A 22,662-nucleotide genomic window follows, 5' to 3' on the forward strand; every position below is an offset into this window, starting at 1 on the left:
CTCGGGAAAATCCTTCTCTGGCCTCACATTAGATTAGGTTTCACATCTGCACATGCTCATTAGAAGCCTTTACACTTCACTGTCACAGTTCATGAGAAATGTCTGTGTGTGTGCCTGTGCGTGCGTGATTTAATTAGTCACTGTCTCCCTCACGAGGCTCCAAGTCCCAAGAGAACGGATTTAATCTACGTTTTCTAGCACAATGCCTGGCACAGGAGAGATGCTTGATAAGGATGGGTTGAGCCTGCTGCTCCTGTCATTGTGTGCTCTGTACCACTTGTGCCTTTGGGTGTTAGAATGTGGTCTCTGTTGAATGATAAGGAATTGGGTTTTGAGGAGGAAAAAGCCATGGCCATTGGGTTAGCCCTTCCAGCCTGGTCAAATGAGAGGGTCCAGGGCACTATGGTACTCAGGGCACTACAGTATTCAGGGCACTCTGAGAGCCCAATGTCCAGAACGAAAGAGGCTGTCGATCAGAACAGGAGCTATCAGTTGATGTCCAGGGAGGAAAAAGCAGTAGGCTCTTTCCAAAGGACATGAGCTACGGCAAACACACAGGACCAGATACATAATTCACAGGGTCCAGTGCAAAATGAAAATGCAGGGCCCCTTGTGGAAAAATTATTTGAAGTTTCAAGACAGCAAAAGAAGAGCACTAAGCCAAGTGTCTCACGTCACAGGTTGCATACCCGTGAGGCTGGTCTTGCAAACATTTACTGTTAATAAAGAACATATGAACGTAAGTTTACAATCATCTGTTAGAAAATAAAGGAGGGAGTTTTGTGTTAATTTTTTTAAGTCTTTTAAATATCCAGGTGTATTTCCTTTCCCTAGGTAGAGGTTGTATCTTAAAAAAATATTGGATCTTTCTGCCCTTCACACGACGGGGCCATGTCTACGTTTCCAAGAGATCTACTGAGGCAGAACGGCTTGTCTCTCTCTCTGAACAGTCCTGGACTCGCAGATGTACTGCAACACCCAGTTGCCCCACTACTATGAAGATCTGGCCTAGATTTGAAGCTGGACAGTCGGAAAAGCATGGATTTTAAAGTCAAAACGGGTTCCAATTCCAGCCCCACCATTTACAGTTCAGTGACTTGAAGCAAATTATTTGGCCTCCCTAAACCCTCAGTTGTCCCTTGTGTAAAATGGAAGTGGCAATACCTATAGCCCAATAGTGTGGTCTTGGGGATTCGACAAGATGAAAAGCATTCAGGGGGTAAGCATGGAAATGCACAGCAAAGTGAGGACACAAGCTCATTGCATTGTCTCTCTGCTTTAGTCCAAAGCTGAATGGGGGAACCCCAGCTCTGATTCCTGATCTTCGTCACTGAGCCCTATAAATAACTTAGCTAAGTCCCTGCCTCCCATGGAGCCAAAGGAGGGAGCTGTTGCAGGTGGTTCCTCCTGGCTGAATCATGCACGGGTCTTCTGTTCACTTGGGGTTTGGTCTGAATTTTCACTACTCCTTCTAAAGATTCACCCCGACCTGGTGCGGTGCAGTGTGCGCCCAGCCCGCAGCATTGGGTCTCTCCGGAGCGGCCTCTGCCTGCCCTCGCCACCCTGGCATTGGCCGCGCAGCCCCGCCCGGAGCCGCCTCCCCGCCTCCCGCTTCTCCGGGGCAAGCAAGCCGGAGCCTGAGCCCGCTCACCCGCTGCCGGGTGGCAGTCACGACTGTTCGTTCGATTGCCGGCGTGCGCGGCGGGGCGGGGCGCGCTCTCCTTTACCCGCGGGAGTTCGGGCGCTGGGCAGGGCCCAGTTGGGGGCGAGGGCAGCGGAGAGCTGTCGGTGCCTCAGTGAGGATGGGAGTCCCTAGGACCCGCAGCTGAGCGACCCAGCTCACAGCGGAGAGGACGCACCGGAGGAAGGTGAGCCTGGCTGTTCCTCTGGGAGCCCAACACCATTCCCGCGCCGCCACAATGATCCCTCCAAGCGGCGCCCGCGAGGACGGCGTGGACGGGCTGCCCAAGGAGGCAGCGAGCGCAGAGCAGCCGCCCTCTCCGGCGTCCACCAGCTCCCAGGAATCCAAGGTACCGCGCACACTTGCCCCAAGAGAACCCCAAACTCTCCTTTCTTTCTCTCTCTGTCCACCTTTGTTCCCTCTGAACTGGCGCTGGCATGGGAGGCTGAGATGTGCCCCTAAGCCCACCAGGGTTAGAGAACCGTTCCTCCCTTGCCACTTGAATGTCCGGCTTGACTCTGCTAACGGTGCTGGACCACGTCCCTGTGGATGGACCCAGCCTTCTCTCCCCCACACACCCAAGGCTTCGCTGGGCTTCCACCCCGCGAGCACACGCAATTCACCTGGACTCTGGGTTCAGAAATCGATCGATTTCTTGGGTGGTGATAGCTTGGTTGTTCTTTCCCTGTTTGTGCCCAGACATGAATTGGGCATTTATGAGCCGGAAAAAAAGTGGTCTGTGTCCCAAGGGTCTCATAGATCCTTTGCTTGGCAGGGCTCATCCCTAACTTCAGATACCGCTTATTTTAGAAAAACTAGGGGAATTTAGATGGGGAATACGGCGATCGCGGGAAAGTGGATGCCCCTCTGGTGGAAGTTAATACTCCAAGAACTTTCATTTGCTTCAATGGGAGTTACACTAACACATGCACAAAACCGATCCCTCAGCACCTCGCCTGTCAGTTACTCTGAAGCTCTTGTGGGTGCCAGGCACATGCTTGGAAAGCTTGGAAGAGGATCAAGTAAAATGCCGCTGCTGGCAGTGGGATGCCTTTTGGAGTGAAAACTGTAAGGTGGAGTTTGTACTTTTACAGCTTTTTTAACAAAAGTACTAGGTTCCTGGCTGTTTATGCAGATCTCCCAGTGAGTTCCCCCAGCATCTTTTGCATAAGAGTGAAGGAACGAGGGGTGCCAGTTTGGAGAGCAGGTCAGATGGAGCAAAGAAAAGTCCCCTCTCTCCCCCACACGCCCCTGGAAGCCACTGACCCATCAGCAGGAGCAAAATCAAAGATCTGGGCCTTGCGGTTTCAGAGCCACTAAGCATTGTGTACATCCCAGCCTCCAGAAGTTAGATGGTTATCCAAGGCAGAGAGTTTTGCATTATTTTAATTTTAGTTTAATTGTTTCTGATAAATGTTTGACCTAGGGCACGTGTGTCCACTAAAACTCAGTTGGAAACAGGGGCCAAAGCTTCACTTTCCAGTCCTTGTGAGGCATGGGTGAGGTGACCCAAAGCCCACCCTGGTGCAGTCTCAGGAATCAATGTTGCCCCTTTTCCACCTGTCTCACCACAGACGGTACCCCCAATGCAGCCTCACAGCCTGCACACACAGACCACCTTCCCTCCCACCAAAAGTTTCTGAGTGTCTCGCTGTCCGTCCTTCACCATCAGTCACCTAAGTGATATGAGTTAGCGGCCATTTCAAAGGTCATCTAGAATGCTGTTATAGAAACCAATGTAGCCAAACTCCAGAGGGAAGCTGGCATTAAACTTTTTGAATGTGGCCTGTTGCTCCACAGTAGGTGTGCTCTGGAAAGGGCTTAGCATTTGGCTGTACAGAGGCATGATTCAAGCACACCGCATGAGCTTGCTATTTATAGATCTCGTCATGTAAATTATGTGGCAAAGCAAAAACTACCTATGTAATACCCGTAATTACCCACCAATTTATCTGGCTTATGGTTTCAAATTTGTGCATGTCACTTTTTCTCAAACATGCCTCAAGTGTGTTTATACATTCCTAAATTTGCTGTCATGGCTTAGGTGCTCTTAATCAGTAGTGATAGGCTATGCATTAGGTAGGGGTGGGGGGGGAGAAAATGACATGAACCCCAGGAAATTGAATGCAAAATAGTGTGCCTAAATGAATAATCCTTGGCACAGCATTTGTGGTGTTCTCCAAGGGGTCCATGCTCCCACAGGCTAACTTCTGGTGTGGAGGAATGTGTAATAAGGAGGAGACAGGATGGCGATAAAGGGGGGCAGAGGAAGGCTCGCGGGCATTGACAAGAATCCTACAGAGGAGACCTTGGTGAGAAAGTGTGAGCAAGACATTAGTGATCATCCCACCTCACTCCTCTGGAGTGGCCCATTGGTCCAAATACCAAGTGGGACAAGCACTGGCACTGACCTTTCTCAAGAAACACTTCAAAAATACCTTTTTAATAACACTTTTTTTTCTCTGATTGTTAAGAGTGGCAAATTTGAGAAGTCCAAACAAAAATAAAGAAGAGAAGAAAATTGCCCATTGGTCATGATCCACAGGCAACTACTGATAATCTTTGACTTATGTCTCTTTTCCATCTATTTTCTATTTGTACAATTGAGGGAACAATGGCGAGCGTCACCTGAATGCTGGCTACATGCCAGGCACCCCTTGACTCTTCACAATCACCTTCTGAGGACGATGGTGCTGGTATTTCCCATTTTATGGGTAGGAAAGTGGAGCTCAAAAAGGTTAGGTGACTTATGCAAGAGCACAGAGTTAGTTGAGTGACACTGTGAGGACAGGGACCCAGGTGGCGTTGTGCTGGAGTGTGAGTTCTCAACCACAGCACAGCTGACCCTCCTGCTTCTGTCATTGTTTTACACACCCTGTTTCACCCAACACCCTAACCAAGTATTTTATGTGTCATCAGAAGTTATGTACAACAGTTAGTTTGGTCTTCCTAAGAAATATTTGAAATGAACTCAGCCACATTATCGTATGAAATAAAGACCAATTTTTGTCCAGCTTCTTTGCTTTTGGTTTTACTGCCCTTTCCCCAAAAGTATATTTATGGAAGTAATTGAATGGAATATCATGGAATCATCTGGAAAATTGGGCCACCCAAACCCTTTAGTACAGGGGGTTCCTTAGAAGAGCAATGACACTGATTTAATGCCCTGAGCACATCAAATGTTTCCAGAAGTACCTTTCCTTGCAAATTCTTTGGGATGCTAAATCATGGAATATCAGAATTAGAAACACTAAAGACCGTCTATTCCAGGTATTTTTAAATTATATATCATTTTTACAGTGTAAATTTATTTTATGGTAGAGAATTCCAACATACACAAAACTAGAAGAAGTAGTATGAAGAAACATCATGTACCTAATCACCTGGCCTCATCAATTATCAATTCATAGACCATCATGCTTCATCTATTACCCCTCTCCACATGCAGTGGGTCATTTTAAAGCAAATTCCAGGCATCAGATTATTTCATCCAAAACTATTTCAGGTCACATCTCTAAGAGGTAAGGGATCATTTTGTAAACAGGGGTACAATCCCAGTATTACATATTCCAGGTGTTTAAATCAAGGGTTAGTACCGTATTTTTAGGACTATAAGACACACCAGACCATAAGACACACCTGCATTTTAGAGGAATAAAACAAGAAAAAAATTTTTGAAGCAAAAAATGTGGTAACATATATAATAACCTATGATCCCACTCCACTGCTGCCCCTCCCCCCAACAGTGAGCCAGGTAAGCTACATATGAACTATAAGATGTACCCCATTTGCTTCCAGATTTAGGGGTGTGTATTATATTCCAAAATGCAGTATATCTTTTGGGGGTTCATGAATGGCCTTTGGAAGATCCATGAACAACCAAAACATTCCAAATTGTGCAGGTACCTGCCTATGTGCATCATCCAGGGATGGAACATTAGCTTACATCAGATCAATAAAGTGTCTCCAGCCTTCAAAGTTTATTTAAATATTCCCCATTATTCTCTTTCTTGCATAAATCCAGGCCCAGAGGGAGGCGGTGGCTTGCCTAGGATTACACAACTGGTTTCTGGCAATACCCTGCCTAAGAACCCTGTCTTGAACTTTGGATACCCCAGTACAATTTCCTCAGAGCAAATTCCTGTAAACACAAGTGGTAATGTAGTTTATATGATTTTCCTTGTCATAAAATCAGTTGAGTTGAAAGAGCTTGAAAGCTATTGATGAGCCTCAGCCCTCTGTCTTCCCACTGACTATTCCAGAAAAACCACAACATAATTTATTTTCTAAGGGCTTCATGGAGAATATTGAACACTAAGAAAAAAGTCACCTTTCAGCATCCTTTAATTCAATAAATGTCTTTTCTCCTAGTGACTTATTGACAACATAGAAATCTCACTAGTGTCTAATATGAAGTTTCGCTATGGATACGTTTCACCAATACTTATATGACCCAAGGTCACTGTATGGTAATATGAAGGGATTATAGGTTTTGAGGTCAAATAGACAAGAATTCAAATCTCTGCTCATCAATAGGCACCTTTGTGACCATGGGCAAGTTGCCTAACCTCTCTGAGCCTCATCAGCTCCACAATCTCTAGAATGGGGATGCTAATGCTAAATTGGTATGATTTTTTTTCGAAGCCTGAACATATGCAAAGCAGCTAATTGTGTTATCAGCATGTGTAAATTTAAAACACTGTTTATGTTCTCATCCTGCTTCCAATTAAATGACTTCTGTCACTAGCCAACCCCAAATGTCATCATTGGAAGAATTTCAGTAATCAAAACTGGTATTTCAATAATACAACTGAGTTTACTTCCCTTTAGAATTTTAGTTATGCTGTTGATTGCAGTGAGATTTCACCTTAGCTATTTTGCATGCTGAAGAAGCTAAGCCATAGACTCACCAATATGTGACTTCGATATTGAAAGGGTGATAGAAGTCATCCAATGTCCATTAGAACCATGGACAAGGTGCCCCCTCATTCTAGGATGGTCTTCTCTGAACCTGGACCACTGTTCAAGCTAGGGAAAAGAAATCCTAACCATGAAGGCATCCCCTGTACCTCCTGGAAAGATTTCTGTGACACCAAACTATTTGCCTATTTTGTGTCCAGTGGTATATATAAAGAAATTTAGCCCTGGCTGGTATAGCTCAGTGGATTGAGCATGGGCCTGCAAACCAGACAATCGCGGTTTGATTCCCAGTCAGGGCACATGCCTGGGTTGCATGCTAGTTCCCAGCTGGGGACACACGAGAGGCAACCATACATTGATATTTCTCTCCCTCTCTCCTTCCTTCCCCCTCTAAAGATAAATGAATAAAATCTTTTTAAAAATGTACACGTTATTAAAAAATTTTTTTAAGAAATTTTACTTGCACTCAGAAGAGAAGGTAAAATTAAATGTAACCTTGGCTTTGTATTCACATCACCCGAGGAGCCCAGGCCATAGGCCTGACCTGTCAAATTGAAATCTCTGAATGAGGGTCTCAGGCATCAGTATTTTTAAAATACTTCCTTAGTGATTTTGTTGTATAGCCAAGTTTCAGAAACTCTAGTCTAGGCTACAAAGATTGTAGAATGTCAAAAAAAGCAAGATCCTTTCCCCTCCAACCTAGGTACTTGAAGGAATCATTTGTATTTACTGTCTCTTCTTTATTTTTCATTTATACTTCAGTCCAAAGAAATGGCTCTGGCAAACATAACCTGCTGTTGCCATCCACATTGCCAAAGAATCTTAGGTGTTATTCAGACACAGTTGCATTTACAAGGATGACTATGTCTTACTAAGTTGTCTTCATAACTGTAAAAGTAATCAGTGCTCGGTGTAGAAAACTGGAAAGCACATTAAAATGCAAAGAAAAAATTATTATCACATAACCACCAAACATAACAGTGGTTACAATTTTTGCTGGATTTCCTTTGTATACATTTGTACTTTTACACACATGCACACTTGTAGCAGAATCAGAATAGTGTATACACAAATGCACACTGCTTTTTTTTCACCTAATGTTGTACATAAAGTTTTCCTATACTCTTAATACTCAGTAACATGAATATTAAAGATGGCGTAATAGGCTATTTCATTGTTACACTACATCTATTTCATCAATCTCTTTTGATTACATATTTAGGTTCTTTCTCAGCTTTTATGCATTGAAAAATATGAAGATGTACATTCAATATTTTTATGTATTTATGCTTACTTTCATGGGAAGTAGAATTACTAGGTTTATATATAAACACCTCTAAGGTCTTTCATTCTCATTGACACAGTGCCCTCACGAAAAATTCTTCCATACCTTTTTTTTCCTTAATAAACCTTTTATGGAAGTATGACATCATTCCAGAAATTCCATACATTATAGATTAGAGCTTAATGAGTTTTAAAAAACAAACTCCTGCTGTGTATAACCACCTCATAAATTGAGAAATACCATATGATCTCACCTATAAGAGGAATCTAATGAACAAGATTAACTAATGAATAAAATAGAACCAGAAACATGGGACAGACTGAAAGTGACCAGAGGGGAGAGGGGAGGGGCATAGTGGTGGGAAGAAAAAGACGGGACCAGACAAAGAATGTGTGTGAATGACCCATGGACGTGGACAACAGTGTGCGAATTGACTGTGGTAGTAAGAGGGTGGATGGGCAAGGGCAAAGGGGGAAGAATTTAGACAAATTCTAGAAGTGCTAGACAAGCACTTCTTTTGAGTGTAAACCTTGGAGCAACATTGCTGGGTGTAAGGCATACATATACTCAGCCTAAGTAGACACTGTCCACTTTCTGAAATAGCTCTGCTGACTCATAGTCCCACCAGCAATGTACAAGTTCCACCTTCTCTTCATCCTATCAACACTTGGCATTGTCTGTCTTTCTCACTTTAGCCAGTCTCACAGGTGATTAGTGGTAGCATACTGTGGTTTTAATTTGTAATTCACCGATGACTACTGAGTTTAGCAGTTTTTGTGTTTATTATGACTGTAATATCCTCTTCTGTGAAGTACTTGTTCAAACCTTTTGTCTGTTTTTCTATTATGTGATCTGTTTTTCTTTTTAATTTGTAAGAATTCATTACATATTCTGAATATAGCTGCTGTGAGAGATAAATGTATTGCAAATATCTTCTACTGTGTGATTTACCTCTCTCTTCTCAACCTAAACTTTAATTTAATGTGGTCAGTTCCATAATGCCCTCCCTTAGAGTTCTCAGTGCTTTTGTGTTCTACTTATGAAATATTTGCCTACACCAAAGACATGAAAGTATTCTCCTATATTATTCCTTAGAAATGTTTTTTGTTTTGCCTTTCACACATAGTTCTATAATCCACCAGGAATTAGTTTCTTGGTATGGTGTTAGGTAGGGGTCAAGATTCATTATGGCACTGCACCACCAGCTTTGCCATAAACCAGGAGACTAGATATCTGACTTATGTGGCGGTTTCTGTAACGCCCCGCTGGTCTCTTCATCTATCCTTGTACCAGTACTGCACATCTTAAATGCAGAGGCTTTATGGAAAAGTTTTGATATCTGGCAGATTAAGTCTTCCAGTTTTGCTCTGCTTTTTTCAACACTGTTTCGGTTATATTGTGCCCTTGGCATTTCTATGTGGAGTTTAGAATCAGCTAACCCATTTCCACAAAAATACTTGCTAGGATTTTTATTGGTGTTACCATAAATCTATATATCCATTTGGAGTAAATGGACATGTTTATATGTAAGTTTTCCAATAATATATTCCACTCCATAGTGTTTTCTTCTGCCAAGTGTCTCACCAGCTGAGAACCTAATTTTCTTACCTTTGCATTTGGGGGGCTTCCCATATCAAAATTTGAGTCCCAAATCTATGAGAAGGCAGGTCTGTGGTTGTGAATTCCCAGGGAATTAATTAATGAGTTTATTTATTTATTTATTTATTTATTTTCTGCATTTGCTAAAATTTCTTTTATTATCTACCGAGTTGGTGAGAAATTTGTTTCTAGTTCATTCTGTCCCTTGTTTTCAGATCTCCAGTCCATGCAGGCATCCAATTCCAATCCCCCTACATTTATTTTTATTTGCGGTAAAATATACATGACATAAAACATGCCACTTTAGCCATTTTGAAGCGTACAGCTGTGCGGCATGAAGCGTGTTCACATTGTACGCAGTCGTCACCACCATTCCTCTCCAGAACTGCTCAGACTGGACCTCTGTCCCCACTGAACAGCAGCCCTCCACCCTCCTCTCGCTCCAGCCCCTGGCCCTTGCCTTTTCATTTTCTGTCTCCATGAATCCAAGTCCTCTAGATGGCCTCACGTGAGAGGAGGGATCGTGTCACATTTTGTCCTTTGCCACTGGCTTATTTCACTTAGTGTAAATCTTCCAGGTCCATCGCTGTGGTGTTATGTTTTAAGGCTGAATAATATTTGACTGTATATATTGATACATACCACCTTTTGTTTATCCATTCAGCTGTCTGTGGACCTTTGGGTTGCTTTGACCTTTTGGCTATTTTGATTAATACTGCTATGAACTTGGGTGTACAAGTATCTGTTCAAGTCTCTGCTTTCATTTTCGGGGGGAGGTAGATAGCAGAAGTGGGACTACTGGATTTTGTGGGAATTCTATGTTGAATTTTTTCAGGACTCATCATCTTGGTTTTCACAGTGACGGCCCCATTTTAGATTCCCACCTGCATTTCAAAAGTCTTCCAGTTTCTCTTCATCCTCACCAACACTGACTCTTTTCTAATTTTTAGATCCTAATGGGTGTGAAATGTTATCTGACTTCGATTTTGACTAGCGTTTCCCTAACAATTAGTGATGTTGAGCATCCTTTCATGTGTTTATCGATGACTTGTATATCTTCTTTGGAGAAATGTCCATTCAAGGCCTTAGCCCACTTTTAATCGTTTTTTTCTTGTTTTGTTTTGTTTTTTACTGAGTTGAAGTATGATAGCCATTTCAGTCAGCAAATTTTAAGGACAAAGATGTATTGAATTTTCTTATTGTCTTAATTACATTTATTCACTAAAGAGAATCGTTTTTCATATTTTTCAAATTGTCCTTTCTCTTCTGTAAATTGCCTATTCATGTCCTTGTACATTTTCATAAAGCATTCATCTATTTCCTACTGATTTTTTTAGAATTCTCTATAAATATTAAAACCATAATCTTTCACATATGTTACTAACATTTCCCCAAATTAAAATTTGTTTTCAATTTTATTACATTTTCAACATAGAAGACTTCTTTTTTAGGTTGTTAAATGTCACAAATGTGTTCAAGTATGGCTTCTTTCGATTTATATTTGGACAGACTTCCCCACTGTAAGAGCAGATTAAATATTAACCAATATTTTTTAGGTCTATAATATATATTTTTACTTTTATTGCTTTAATCCATCTGGAATTTATGTTGATATTGGTATGAAAAAATCTATTTTTTAGAAATAATTAATAAGTTTTCTAAAATCATTTGTTGAATAATTTATTCTTTTTTCACTTACTTGAAATGTTACAATTATTATGTAATAAATGATAATATACACTAGATTTTCTTTTAGAATCATCTGTTACTTTCCAGTGAGTTTACCTTTACTATTGCATTGTACTTTTGAATGACTATTATGTTTTAATTACTGTAACTTTATAATAGACATAATTCATAACACAAGTACCTTCGTGGGAGTTTTATTATTTATTTATTTAGCTACACTCTTCTTTTTGTTTTTACCTCAAGTGATAAAAATAATATTTTGAAAGTAATTGCATCAAATTTTTAAGGTCATTTTAGTGAGCTATTTACAAGTAATGAGATTTCCCATCCAAGAACATAGTATATATCTTTAGTTAGTTACTAAAATGTCTTTTGTGCCATTCATAAGTGCTTGAGAATTTTCTTCAAATAACACCTGCCCTTCTCTGTTAACTCCTTCCAGGGTATTTAATATTCTGGGTTACTCCTAGGAACTATCTCTTACATTTTCTAACCAGTTATTGCTGACATAGGGAATTTGCTTTATATCAATTTTGTAATCTAAGATATTTTCGATGACATTTCTTATTCATTAGCAAGGAAATATAATGTTGCTTTCTGGTTCAGAGCAGTGGCTCTGGAGTCAGGCACAGCCATGTCTAAACCCACTTTGGGGTGCCACCAAACAAGTCCTCTGTCCTTTACTTGCCTGAGTGTCCCTGTTCATTCAGTCAAGTGAGCATAAGAATGCCCTCTGAAGCACTGTCATTAGGGTTAAGTTTGGTTTGTGCTAAGTGCTTACCATAGCACCTGGTGCATAATAAGTAGATGTTAGCTATTAGACTAAATTATCATACAATCCACAGTCATAATTTTGCTTCTCTCATTCTCTCTTGTTGGGGACAGCAGGGGAAGAACAGGGTAGGTAAGAACAAAGCTATATTATATTAGAATTTCCAAAATAGGGTTAAGAACTAGCAGAGGCATTGAGCTGGTACCTGACTCAATTTCAATGCCACTGATGCTTTGCTGCGAGTGTACATTGTCTGTAAGTGTGCATTGCGTGGTGCTGGTGCTAAGGAGTGGTCTCAGCCCTGTTATATTCCAAGCCACTCTGGAAGCCACTGCAGATTGAGACATTCAGCCCGAGAAACCTAAGGTGGTGCTTAAAAACTTAACCTCAAGACAAATCCATTTCCGATGAAATCATTCATTAATTCCCCCTTTTACACAAAATCCAGACTTCCCACTCATGCTACAATTAAACTGAGACAGTCCTTCTGGTGTAAAAGAAGGGTAATGTTCTTAGCTTACTAAGAATTTCCATCAGGAATGGATGTAGAATTGTTTAAAATGACTTTTTGGCAAGTATGAAGGTAATCATGTGATGAGGGGGTGATTTGGCCTCTTTATGTGATGGATTATATTAATAGATAGCCTAATATTAAACTCTTCTTACATTCCTGGAACAGGTCCTACTTGGCCATGGGGATTTTCTTTTAATAAACTGTTGGGTTTTGATTGCCAACACTTTATTATTTTTATATCTCTATACATAAGGAGATTGTTCTATGACTGAAACTTTGTGTCCTTGGTCAGATTTTATTTTTAAGGATATGCCAGTTTTAAAAAACGATTTGGGAATATTCCATGGATGTTTTTGTTTGTCTTAACTTTTCCCATGGGACAGTTTATAAAACCCGTATCTCTTCTTTGGATGTTTAAAAAATGGCAATAGTAACTAATCCTGGCGCCTATTTTAAAATAAATTTTGAAAATTTTCCATTTTTTCATTCCATTTTTTATAAGTTAGCACCAGTCAGGTTGGTTGACTTGTAGTTCACCAGAAAATTATCCATTTCATTTAGATCTTTGTAACCTCTCGGGATGAGCTCACTCCTACCTTCTCTCACCATCACTCGAGCTGGCAGGAGTCCCAGGTGCTTCTACCCTGTGAACACACCTTTTTAGGTAGTTCTCTACATTTATATAACATTAGTCCCTTAGATTTGGGTTCACAATCAGGAGAGTTAAACAGCAGTGCTTAACATTTCCACTTTGGAGGGTGAGGATGAGAGGAGCCATTAACATTGTAGTAGTGAAGTGAAGGATGGATTGTTATAGAGGGAGCCTAAAAAGGGGCAGGGAATCAGTCATAAGAAAATGACAGAGGGGAAATGGGAAGGAAGAGAAGAAAAGTGTGCATGAGAGGACTTTCAAAGACAGGGAGGAGTGCCCGGTTCTTCCTCAGAGTACCCGCTTCACAGAGATTGCCTAGGGGTGGATGCTGGGTTCAACCACGAGGGTGTTACCTGGCCAGAGATCATACAGTTAGAGTCAATGGCCAGAAAAAATTGAATAGGAAGGTGAGAAAAACAAGGAGACAGGGAAATCTCAAAGGGTGGGGTAAGAAGGCAAGCAAGTGTAAGAGCCAAGGTTAGCAGCAAAGAAAATAAGAAGCAGGATGGAGTGAGGTAGAAACAAAGTCATCAAGAATTCAGATCGTGACCAGCAGGCTTTACTGAAGCTGTTCTCTGCTATGTTGTTTGGTCCACGCAGGTTGTCAGACAACCAACCTGTAGTTAGAAGGATTGATCGGTCGTGAGTCATGGTAATGTACATTTTTATCTCCTTATGTGGCAAGGAGATAGCAACAAGGACCAGACTCATCCATCAAGAAGATACTTTGATTTCTGGCTTTCATTAGCATAGGCCATCTCTCTCCCCAATTTAAAACCAGGTGAGGGTCAAGGAAGAAGACCTTGAATTGGAATAACTTCCTTCAGTAGGGGAGTCTTTCTGGTAAATGATAGTTATTATTTCTATAATAGAAGAAGTTCCCTGCCCATAGTTTTGGCAGAGATCTATTTCCTCCTCTAATTCATTAACCTTCCCTGATTAATTTTTTTCTAAAAGTACAAAGAAAGTCCCCACCCTGGAGGTTAATAAGCTTAATGAGATTTTTAAACTGATTAACTATATCTTTTCAGCACACAGTGAGCCAAAGTTTCATTTAGTGTGGTATCTATGACTTGGATGTACATATAAAATAGTCAATTATAACTTGAATCTCTGTTCCTTGAACAGTATTTTCCTACGGAGTTTCATTCAGAAATTTGAAATGAAGTTTCTTGGAAAAATGGCAAAAGTCACATGGTACAGATGCAATGAATCTTTTCAATGAGATTTATGATCGAAAAGTGCTAAAATAATTTTATTTTTTAAAGGTTTTATTTATTTATTTTTAGAGGGGAAGGGAAGGAGAGAGGGAGAGAAATATCAATGTATAACGATTGATATTTGCCCTTATAGATGCCCTCTCGAGCATCCCCTGCTGGGACTTGGCCTGCAACCCAGGCATGTGCCCTGACTGAGAATCAAACCGTGGTTGTTTGGTATAAAATAATTTTCTGATAACGCATTATTACTACTATTCAAAGTCAGTCACTACTTTTCTTCCAGAAACATTTTCTTGGAGTTCCATATTCAAGGAAATGAGTTCTTTTCATTACAAAAAAAAAAAAAAAAGGTCCAGGGAATCCTTGTCAGGTAAGGATGCCCAAGAAAGGAGTCATTCTGGGAACTCAAGCCTTTCTGACAACAGAGAACAATGTCTTTTTATGTTCTAAGCATTTACTTCCCTGTTGGGAATTTTGCTTGCAAGTTTTCCTATAATCTGGTTCATATTTCCCTGCTTTCAAATGCAGGCTATTCCACATGGAATTTCATTCATATATAACAGAACTGCAAATGCCTCGTAAATTTCAAAGCAATTACATTGTTTTATAATTTCCTTTTTCTGATTACCCAGGATCACCATTTTAAACATCAGTTATTGAACTTTTTGCACGTTGTAGTTTTTTTCCCTTGTACTGATGACTTCCTACTGCTGGATGATCTAAAAATTTTTCTTACCTTACACAAAGACCCTCCCTCTCTGCAGGTACTTCGAGACTTCTAATTTACCACTTGTAATTTGCTTTCATATTAGAAAAAATATCATCAAACTAGTTGGAGTTTCATGTTCCTTCAAATGAAATAGAAACTGAATCTAATATCAGGGAAGTAAATAGAAGATATTTGGTTTTTTAGTGTTTTTTGTTTTGTTTTTGTTTTGATTTTTACATAATGATTTGTCTGCTAGTGATTTAACAGACTTTTTTATTGACATTTCCTAGTTCATGGGTGCACTTTTTTATAAGTCAGTTGCTAAGTTTTCCTGATAGGTTTGCTGTTCTTTAATTCTTATTTAAAAGGCAAATTGATTAAGCTGAAGTTGCTGATTTCATTTGTTTCATGAATACATTTTTACTGGCTGCTTAATATGTTGATCAGTTTGCTGGTGATTATCCCCAATGGAGATGACTTTCCAAATAACATTTTATGGAGTGAATTTTTTTCTATCTCTTCTAGGTAGATAGTGTGTATCCTGTAAGTGACATGCCCACAGATACGTTGGACGATGCAGTAAGGAGGGGAGGGTGTGCAAAAAGAAACAAACATCCAGCCTACAAAGTTACTGTATTTGTCATGTATAAGACACACTTTTTTGGCCCAAATTTTTGAGGGAAAAATAAGTGTGCCCGTTATACACAGGTATAATGATTACATACCATGGGTGTAATAATCTCATGTATAATGTACATAAAAACATGGGTGCACATTATACATGACAAAATACAGTCAAATATGCAGTTTATGGTTCTTCTGATAAATACAAGTAAGAACATGATGTAAAGGAAAGAGGCTTCACGTCAAACCACAACTCAGCCCATGACAGCCTCTTAACCTTCATCTGCAAATGTGCAGACCCTCAATCCCTATTGATGGCCTTTCTCCCAGCGGGAATATCCTCAAACTCCTCCTGTTAATCCCAGTACTCTAGAATTTTAGTGATTTTTATGAACTTGTCTCAGAAAGCTATACACGTTGTTTCATCTGTTCTTTGGGTGTTTGTTCTTGTGGGTAGAATTATTTTGGCCAGGTCGCTATCATAGACTGCCCATAAGGTGACTTGCACAGGCAGCAGGAAGTCAAAAACCAGATTAATCTGTAACATATCATGGGGGTTGAAGCTGGGAGATATTTTAAACTTGTATTTCGGGAGCCAAGAGCAAAATGCCAAACCATCTAGTTTTGTGGCAGGACCCTTTCTGGTTCCTAATTGAAAACTGACTTGTAAGTTTGTCCACAGCCTAGTTGGATGGCTACACAAAGACCCTGCATCCAGCACTTGGAGCCCAGGTACCTGGTTCCCAGGCTTCTGGACAGACAGGCATGGGCCCGTGAAGGGAGCATCAGCATTGATCTCACCCAGTGTTCAGATTAAAATGCCACCTGCCAGTTTAAGCTTTGTGATAAGACTATTCTAGCAACATCTATGAAAATATATCAGGAAGGAGGTAAGGAAAGAAAGAAGGAAGGTAGGAAGGAGGGAAGGAGGGAAAGAAGGGAAGAGAAAAAGAAAAAAAGTAGGAAGAGAAACAGAGTCATGCTCATCAAAACACAGAGGTCCGACTTTGAGAAATTCTTCTTTCTGCATACGAAGTTGCTGTAGCTACAGAAGGTACTGAGTTCATTTTTTTATCATTCCTTTATTCTTCACCATAAGTTGGAGTCTCTAGAAGCAGAGCCTGAGGTTCAGAGCATGTAATTCATTGAGGCTGTGCTCTTAGGAGAAACCTACAAGGAAGAAGGGAAGGGTTGTAAGACAGGAGTTGGGGCAGAACAAGAATATGGCCTCAGGTAAAGTTCTGGCCACATCTGCACCCAGCTCCCTCTGCCTGAAGGCAATATGGCATGACTGTGTCACTCTGTATCGATCTTTGGACCAAAGTCATTTGTTTTATTTATGGTGGCAGGTGGCATAATCTCCCAGGAAAGGTAGTTCCCATCAGCTGAGGGCAATTCTTAGAAGAAAGAGTCATCTGCAGACCAAGGCAGTTGGGCAACGGGTGCCAGGGACACCACAGCACCCGCCACCTCAGTTTCTACCTGCCCTGCTTCAGGCACATCAGCTGCCTCCCTCTCCCATGCTCTGCAATAAGGAATTTTGCTAAAAATTTTGGTCAACAAAAGACAGTTACATTTGCAAAAAGTCTGATAGACATCCGATGCAAACATGAGTTGTCGGCCACAGGAACTGGCTGTGTACCCCTAGTGCACCACTGCATCATGGGATAGTATGAGAGTCGGCTGGGGATCCTGGTGAAGGGAGTGGTCTCTTCTATGCACTCTCCCACCTCCACCAAAAAAAAAACAACTACTTAAGGAGAAGGACAGCGCTTAGTAGGTAAGGTTTTGGTTGGACAATTTAAAGTCCAAAAATGGCTGGAGGACAAGTGGTCCAACTGCCTTGCTCCTTCAAGACAACATTACTGACCTTGTCCTCTAATGTGGCTATTCTTTAACCTTAGGATAAAGATGCCTGAGAAACCTGCTGCTGTGGGGTGACTAACCTGGGACCACTGGAAAGACGTTAGCTAAACTGATTCACATGCATTCATGGGTTTCTAGAAAAGTTCCCCCAACAGACTTTGAGGTCATGTGTAGCATGGGAGCTCCAAACCAGGGGGCTGCTGAAGTGTTCGTGATATTCCACACAAAAAAACTTAAAAATACCCAGAAAACTAGCAGATGTGGGCATGCTGTTTGTCATTGACATTACAAAGGAGTGCACCTATGGCGCTGGTCAGTGCAAGAGAAGAGAGACTGCACCTCCTCCAGGTGCGGGCTGGGTAAAAAGGGTCCCAGACACAGGTGGCATGGGTCCAGGTTGTACACACCTACATGTGACCCAGAGCTATATTACATACTGTGCATGTGCCAAAGGAAAAGGACAAGAAGCTGCTCCCAAAAGGAGATAAGAAGGGAGTTACAATCCATTCCCAAAACAATACACAGTCCTTCTGACCAGGGGCCCCCTAGCCAGCCCTTGTCACAGGTGGTGGAAGAGCCATGTATTGACCCCACATCATGGACACACCAAAGCCCATAACTGGAATCAGTGCCTAAATCAATCAGCCTGCATTATGCCTCTAAGTGTCATGGGATTTGACTAGCCACCTACAATTCTGTACCTTATACAGCCCCACACAAAATGTGGCACTCATGCTCAAACACTTTGATAAATATTTCAGAGAATGGATAAGGGACAGGGAAGGGGTTAATGCACTTAAAAAGAGGGTGAGGATAATGTTCCTGTCCAAGGGAGGAAAGCAAGAAGTAGTGACTGCCCTTTTGGAGCTTTTATGTTCCAGGCTCAGCACTGAACACCTGACTTTCATTGTATCACCCCCTGCAAGAGAGGTACTTTCCCAATTCGACAGATGTGAAGTAGCAGATAAGTGTCATATTCAGCTCCTCTCACTGCAAAACCTGAGCTACTATATTGCAGATTCATATAGATGATACATAGCTTAATAGACATAGAGATATATAAACAGGTACATTGTACTAGCTTTTCACCTACTGTCCAATGATCATCTGTTTCTGTGTTATGTAACTATTTGAGAGTGTATGTAAAATACACTTTTCCCCTGACTGGTGTGGCTCAGTGCACTGGGTGTCATCCTGCAAACTGAAACATCACAGGTTCAATTCCTAATCAGGGCATGCGCCAGGGTTATGAGCCAGGTCCCTGTTTGGGGGCATGTAAGAGGCAGCTGATCAGTGTTTCTCAAGCACATCAATGTTGCTTTCCCTCTCTTTCTCCCTCCCTTCTCCTCTCTCCAAAAAATAAATACATAAAATATATCCCAGTACATACAAAATATAGTGTGGAAGGAACATTTGGCATCATCACAGACTATCCAGTAATATTAGGGTTGAAGAAACTGAAAGCCAGAGAGTTTAAGTTCTTCTCTTAAACTCTCAATGAGAGTTACACAATGAGCACTACACTCTAAGCCACAGGATGGACCATTTAGGCATTTATGCTGGGTTAGGAAGCCTCATGGTGACCTTCGAAGACTGCCATAGAGCAAACGGTTGAAAACTTGAGTGTGCTTCAGGACCACCTAGGGGGCCTGTTAAAACACGGATTACTGGGCCCTGCCCCCTGAGCTTCTGACCTTGTAGGTTTTGTGAGGTCAGCCTGACTTTGCAGTTCTAAAAAGGTTCAGATGACGCTGTGGGCACCGAGAACACTCTGAGAACCACTGCTCTTGAGGTAGCTACCTACTGTGCATGCATTTTGGTACCCACCCTCTTAATTCATGGCATTAACTATAACTTACAGGTGTTCCCTTGACTCAAGCTGGTCTGCATGTATGTTAGGGCTCTGGCTGTAGCTTCTGTCAGCCCACAGATGACCAGAATGAGTTCAACCAGCAAGGAGGAATGTTCCAGGACCATGCTGGGCTGACCCAGCCTGTCTCCCCTTCCCGCATCTCCTGCCTCGGGTGGATTTGGACAAAGAAAGCAAGGGAGATTGGCATCACATGGCTGAGATTACCTTGCTCAAATTGCCAAACAGTGTTTTGTGTTCACTTTGAAACAGCTAGAAATCAAGCCTCTGGAAAGGTTGCTGTGCCTGCCCTTTAGAGCCACACTGTCTCCTCTGGAAAGAAAGATGCAGATGGCCAACTGAGGTCCATAAGGGGCACCAGGGATGTTCCCATCTATGCATTTCCTTGGGATTTCATATTTGAGGACACATGCTGGCGTGTGCATAGCATGAGCCTGCCTTTCCCAGCATATTCCTGGAGATTTTCTTATGTTCAAAAAAAAAAAGGTTCATTCCTTTCAAAGTCATTAACAAGAAGGCAGTCAGTGGCATCCCTTTTGGAACTTTGCAGAGAAGTTCCTGGAAGGACCCAGAGGGAGAACAGTAAGTGTGTCCCATCAGAGCTATAGTTAAACCAGCTGCAGGAGACCCAGGGAAGCCTGCACTGGCTGTGTCGAGAACTTGGGTAGAAATGACTCAGGAGAGCTGCAACCACAGGCAGCGATGATTCCAGGTGCCACCTTCCTCTCTGTCTCCTGCCCATCAGCCTTCTAACTTGGATGGATTCAAGGAGTGCTGGGTTCAGAGCTGTGCCTGCACAGAAAACTTGCCCCAGCACCTATAGGATCAGGCTAATTCTATACATATTAATAAGAACAACTAAAAGATAAATAGGAAGGACCAGTGTTCACAAACCCAATAAACAAATCCAGAGAAATGAGAGATTATGCAAGGATTATGAATAAGTTTTAAAACTTTCTAATTGATATCTTCAGAAAGATCCAATAAGTATACTGATCATACCAAAAACTGGTTTTTATTTTTTCTGAAGAGTCAATCAATGCCTAGGAATGAATTTTTGAAAAGCTAAGAAGCCTCAAGTTCCTCATCAATAAAGCGGGATACATATTACTTTTGTTGACATAAGCATGTCACAACCTGCAGAGAATTTTTATGAGTTTATTTGAGCCAAACTGATGATGTGTTGAGAAGCAAGATCTCAAATGCTCTGCAGAATGACAGTTCGGCAGTTTCTTTTCATACCTTTGGGATTTAGGAGCGAACCCTTGAAGGTGGAGAAAGCAAAGTGGGGAAATCTCTCTGGTTGGATTACAGGGTAGTTACCAAGATCATGTGCTCTCTTGAGGGTGGTTACGCCTCTAAGGGACCTGGAAAAGAGGATTACTTCTGGCATTTCAAAGGTCTGTGTTTACCTAGATGCACAAGAAGGGGCAGGGCTTGCTTATGGTAAAAATCCTTTACAGACTGGAGGCCTGACCACCCACCCCAGGCCTGCACAGTCAGGATTTTGTAATCAGATCACCCTGTGAGATCGCTTTGGGTCACTGAACTTGTACACAGTCCCCTTTTTGTTCACACCTTCTTTTCAGGGTATAGGAAACATTAAAAGAGAAAGCATATACATTCACAGTACCTGGAATTATCTATATGTTCACAGACATGAGAGCCAATGGCTTTATTCAAAAAGTTCTATGACATTTTAATGCTGAAAAAAACTAGAATCCCACTTTCCTATTTGAGTAGAATAGATGTTAGTGTTTGTTTTGGTTAAAAAAAATTCTCAGATGCTGCCAGGAATATATGGCCTTTTGTACTGTGCAAATGTGACAGACAGCCTTGATGGTCTCAGAGGCATCATGCTTTATGTATCTGGTCCAGATTCTAATGAATTAGAGCAAGCCAGATCCCATAAATGAAAAGGGTTGTAATTTGGAGGTGACAACTAATATGTCATTGCTGCTCAGAATGCCATTCCATTAGCAGGTGTCACTGTGCTGTGAGCCAGCGCCAGACCATGTCTAGGACAGGATTTCCAGAGGTGACAGTCCCTGCACATTTGATGGGGCATTTACTGCCTTTAGATGAGCCACCTCATTAATGCCATTGTATTTAGTTACGGCAGTATTAACTGCTATGAACCACCGAAGGTAAACATCGAAGAATAAGTTTATTTCCCACATCCAATAATCCACAGTGGGTATATTAGTTTCTATGGCTGCATAACAAAATGCCACAAATTTACCACATTAATACAACATATATTTCTTATCCCACAGTTTCTGTGGGTCAGGAGTCTAGGTACAAGCCAGAGGGCCCCTTTGCTAGAATCTTACCAGAAGGAAATTAAGGTATCAGCCAACACTGCAATCTAATCTAAGGCTCGGGGTCTTCCTCCAAGCTCACTGGTTGCTGGAAAAAATTCAGTTCTTTGCAGCTGTATAGCTGAGGTCCCCACTTTCTCACTAACTGCCAGGGATGCTCTCAGTAACTAGAGGCCATCTCAAGTCCTAACCACATGGCCAGCCTCTGCTCATAACATGGAAGCTTACATCTTGAAGGCCAACAGGACAGTCTCACTTCAGTCTGCTAAGATGGAGTTTTATATAACATGGTAATCCCCAGACTGATTTTCCCTCACCTTCTCAGGTAATATAACCTAACTGGGGGAGTCATTATGCCACCATAGTCACAGGCTCTGCCCCCACTCTAGGGAAGGGAACTACATACTCTTGCTTCCTAAATCTTTCCTATCTTCTTTCACATTGTCTCCCCTTCTTCTTCTTCCAATGCCTCTTCACCTACCACTCATCCAGTTGTTCTCCATCAAGGTCTCTGCATGTTTAGGAGACACTGCTGGTTGCCAATCCCAGAGCCAATTACTCCTTTCTTCTTTCTTATAAAATACTGACACTGCTCTGGGGTCTCCACCCTTCTCTTTATAGCCATGCTCTTCAGGAAACATTTTTCTCAACCTATATACCAAGAGGTAAATCCTGATTGGTCTAAGCTAAATATACTGGCTTCATTTTTCTCACCAGTGATTGGTTGAGGAAGAACATGTGTTACAATTTTGGCCAATGAGAGAAGGGGAGTCTGATGAGAAGTCTGGGAAAGGTTTTCAGGCTGATGGCACACTGGAAGGTGCCATCAGCCTTCTGCTGCTGGATATTTTCAAACAGTTGGCCATTGTAGAGCACGAGGAAAGCCAGCTCTAAGGCTGGAATGAAGAAGACAAAGTAAATTGATGGAAAGAACTTAACT

The 22,662-nt window shown here is 41.6% G+C and overlaps 1 protein-coding gene across 1 annotated transcript in view; it reads left to right on the forward strand.

Annotated features, from left to right (window-relative positions):
- The first annotated feature begins 1,712 nt into the window (after positions 1-1,712).
- The window catches only part of STAC (SH3 and cysteine rich domain), a 118,202-nt gene continuing 97,252 nt past the window's right edge, over positions 1,713-22,662 (forward strand). Inside the window, exon 1 of the mRNA XM_037148378.2 lies at positions 1,713-2,030. Within this exon, the coding sequence (XP_037004273.2) occupies positions 1,920-2,030 (111 nt within the window). The 5' untranslated portion in view covers positions 1,713-1,919. The remainder of the gene's footprint in view (positions 2,031-22,662) is intronic.

Source organism: Artibeus jamaicensis, unplaced genomic scaffold (assembly GCF_021234435.1).
Source record: "Artibeus jamaicensis isolate MK-2021 breed Jamaican fruit bat unplaced genomic scaffold, CSHL_Jam_final contig_519, whole genome shotgun sequence".
NCBI lineage: Eukaryota > Metazoa > Chordata > Mammalia > Chiroptera > Phyllostomidae > Artibeus > Artibeus jamaicensis.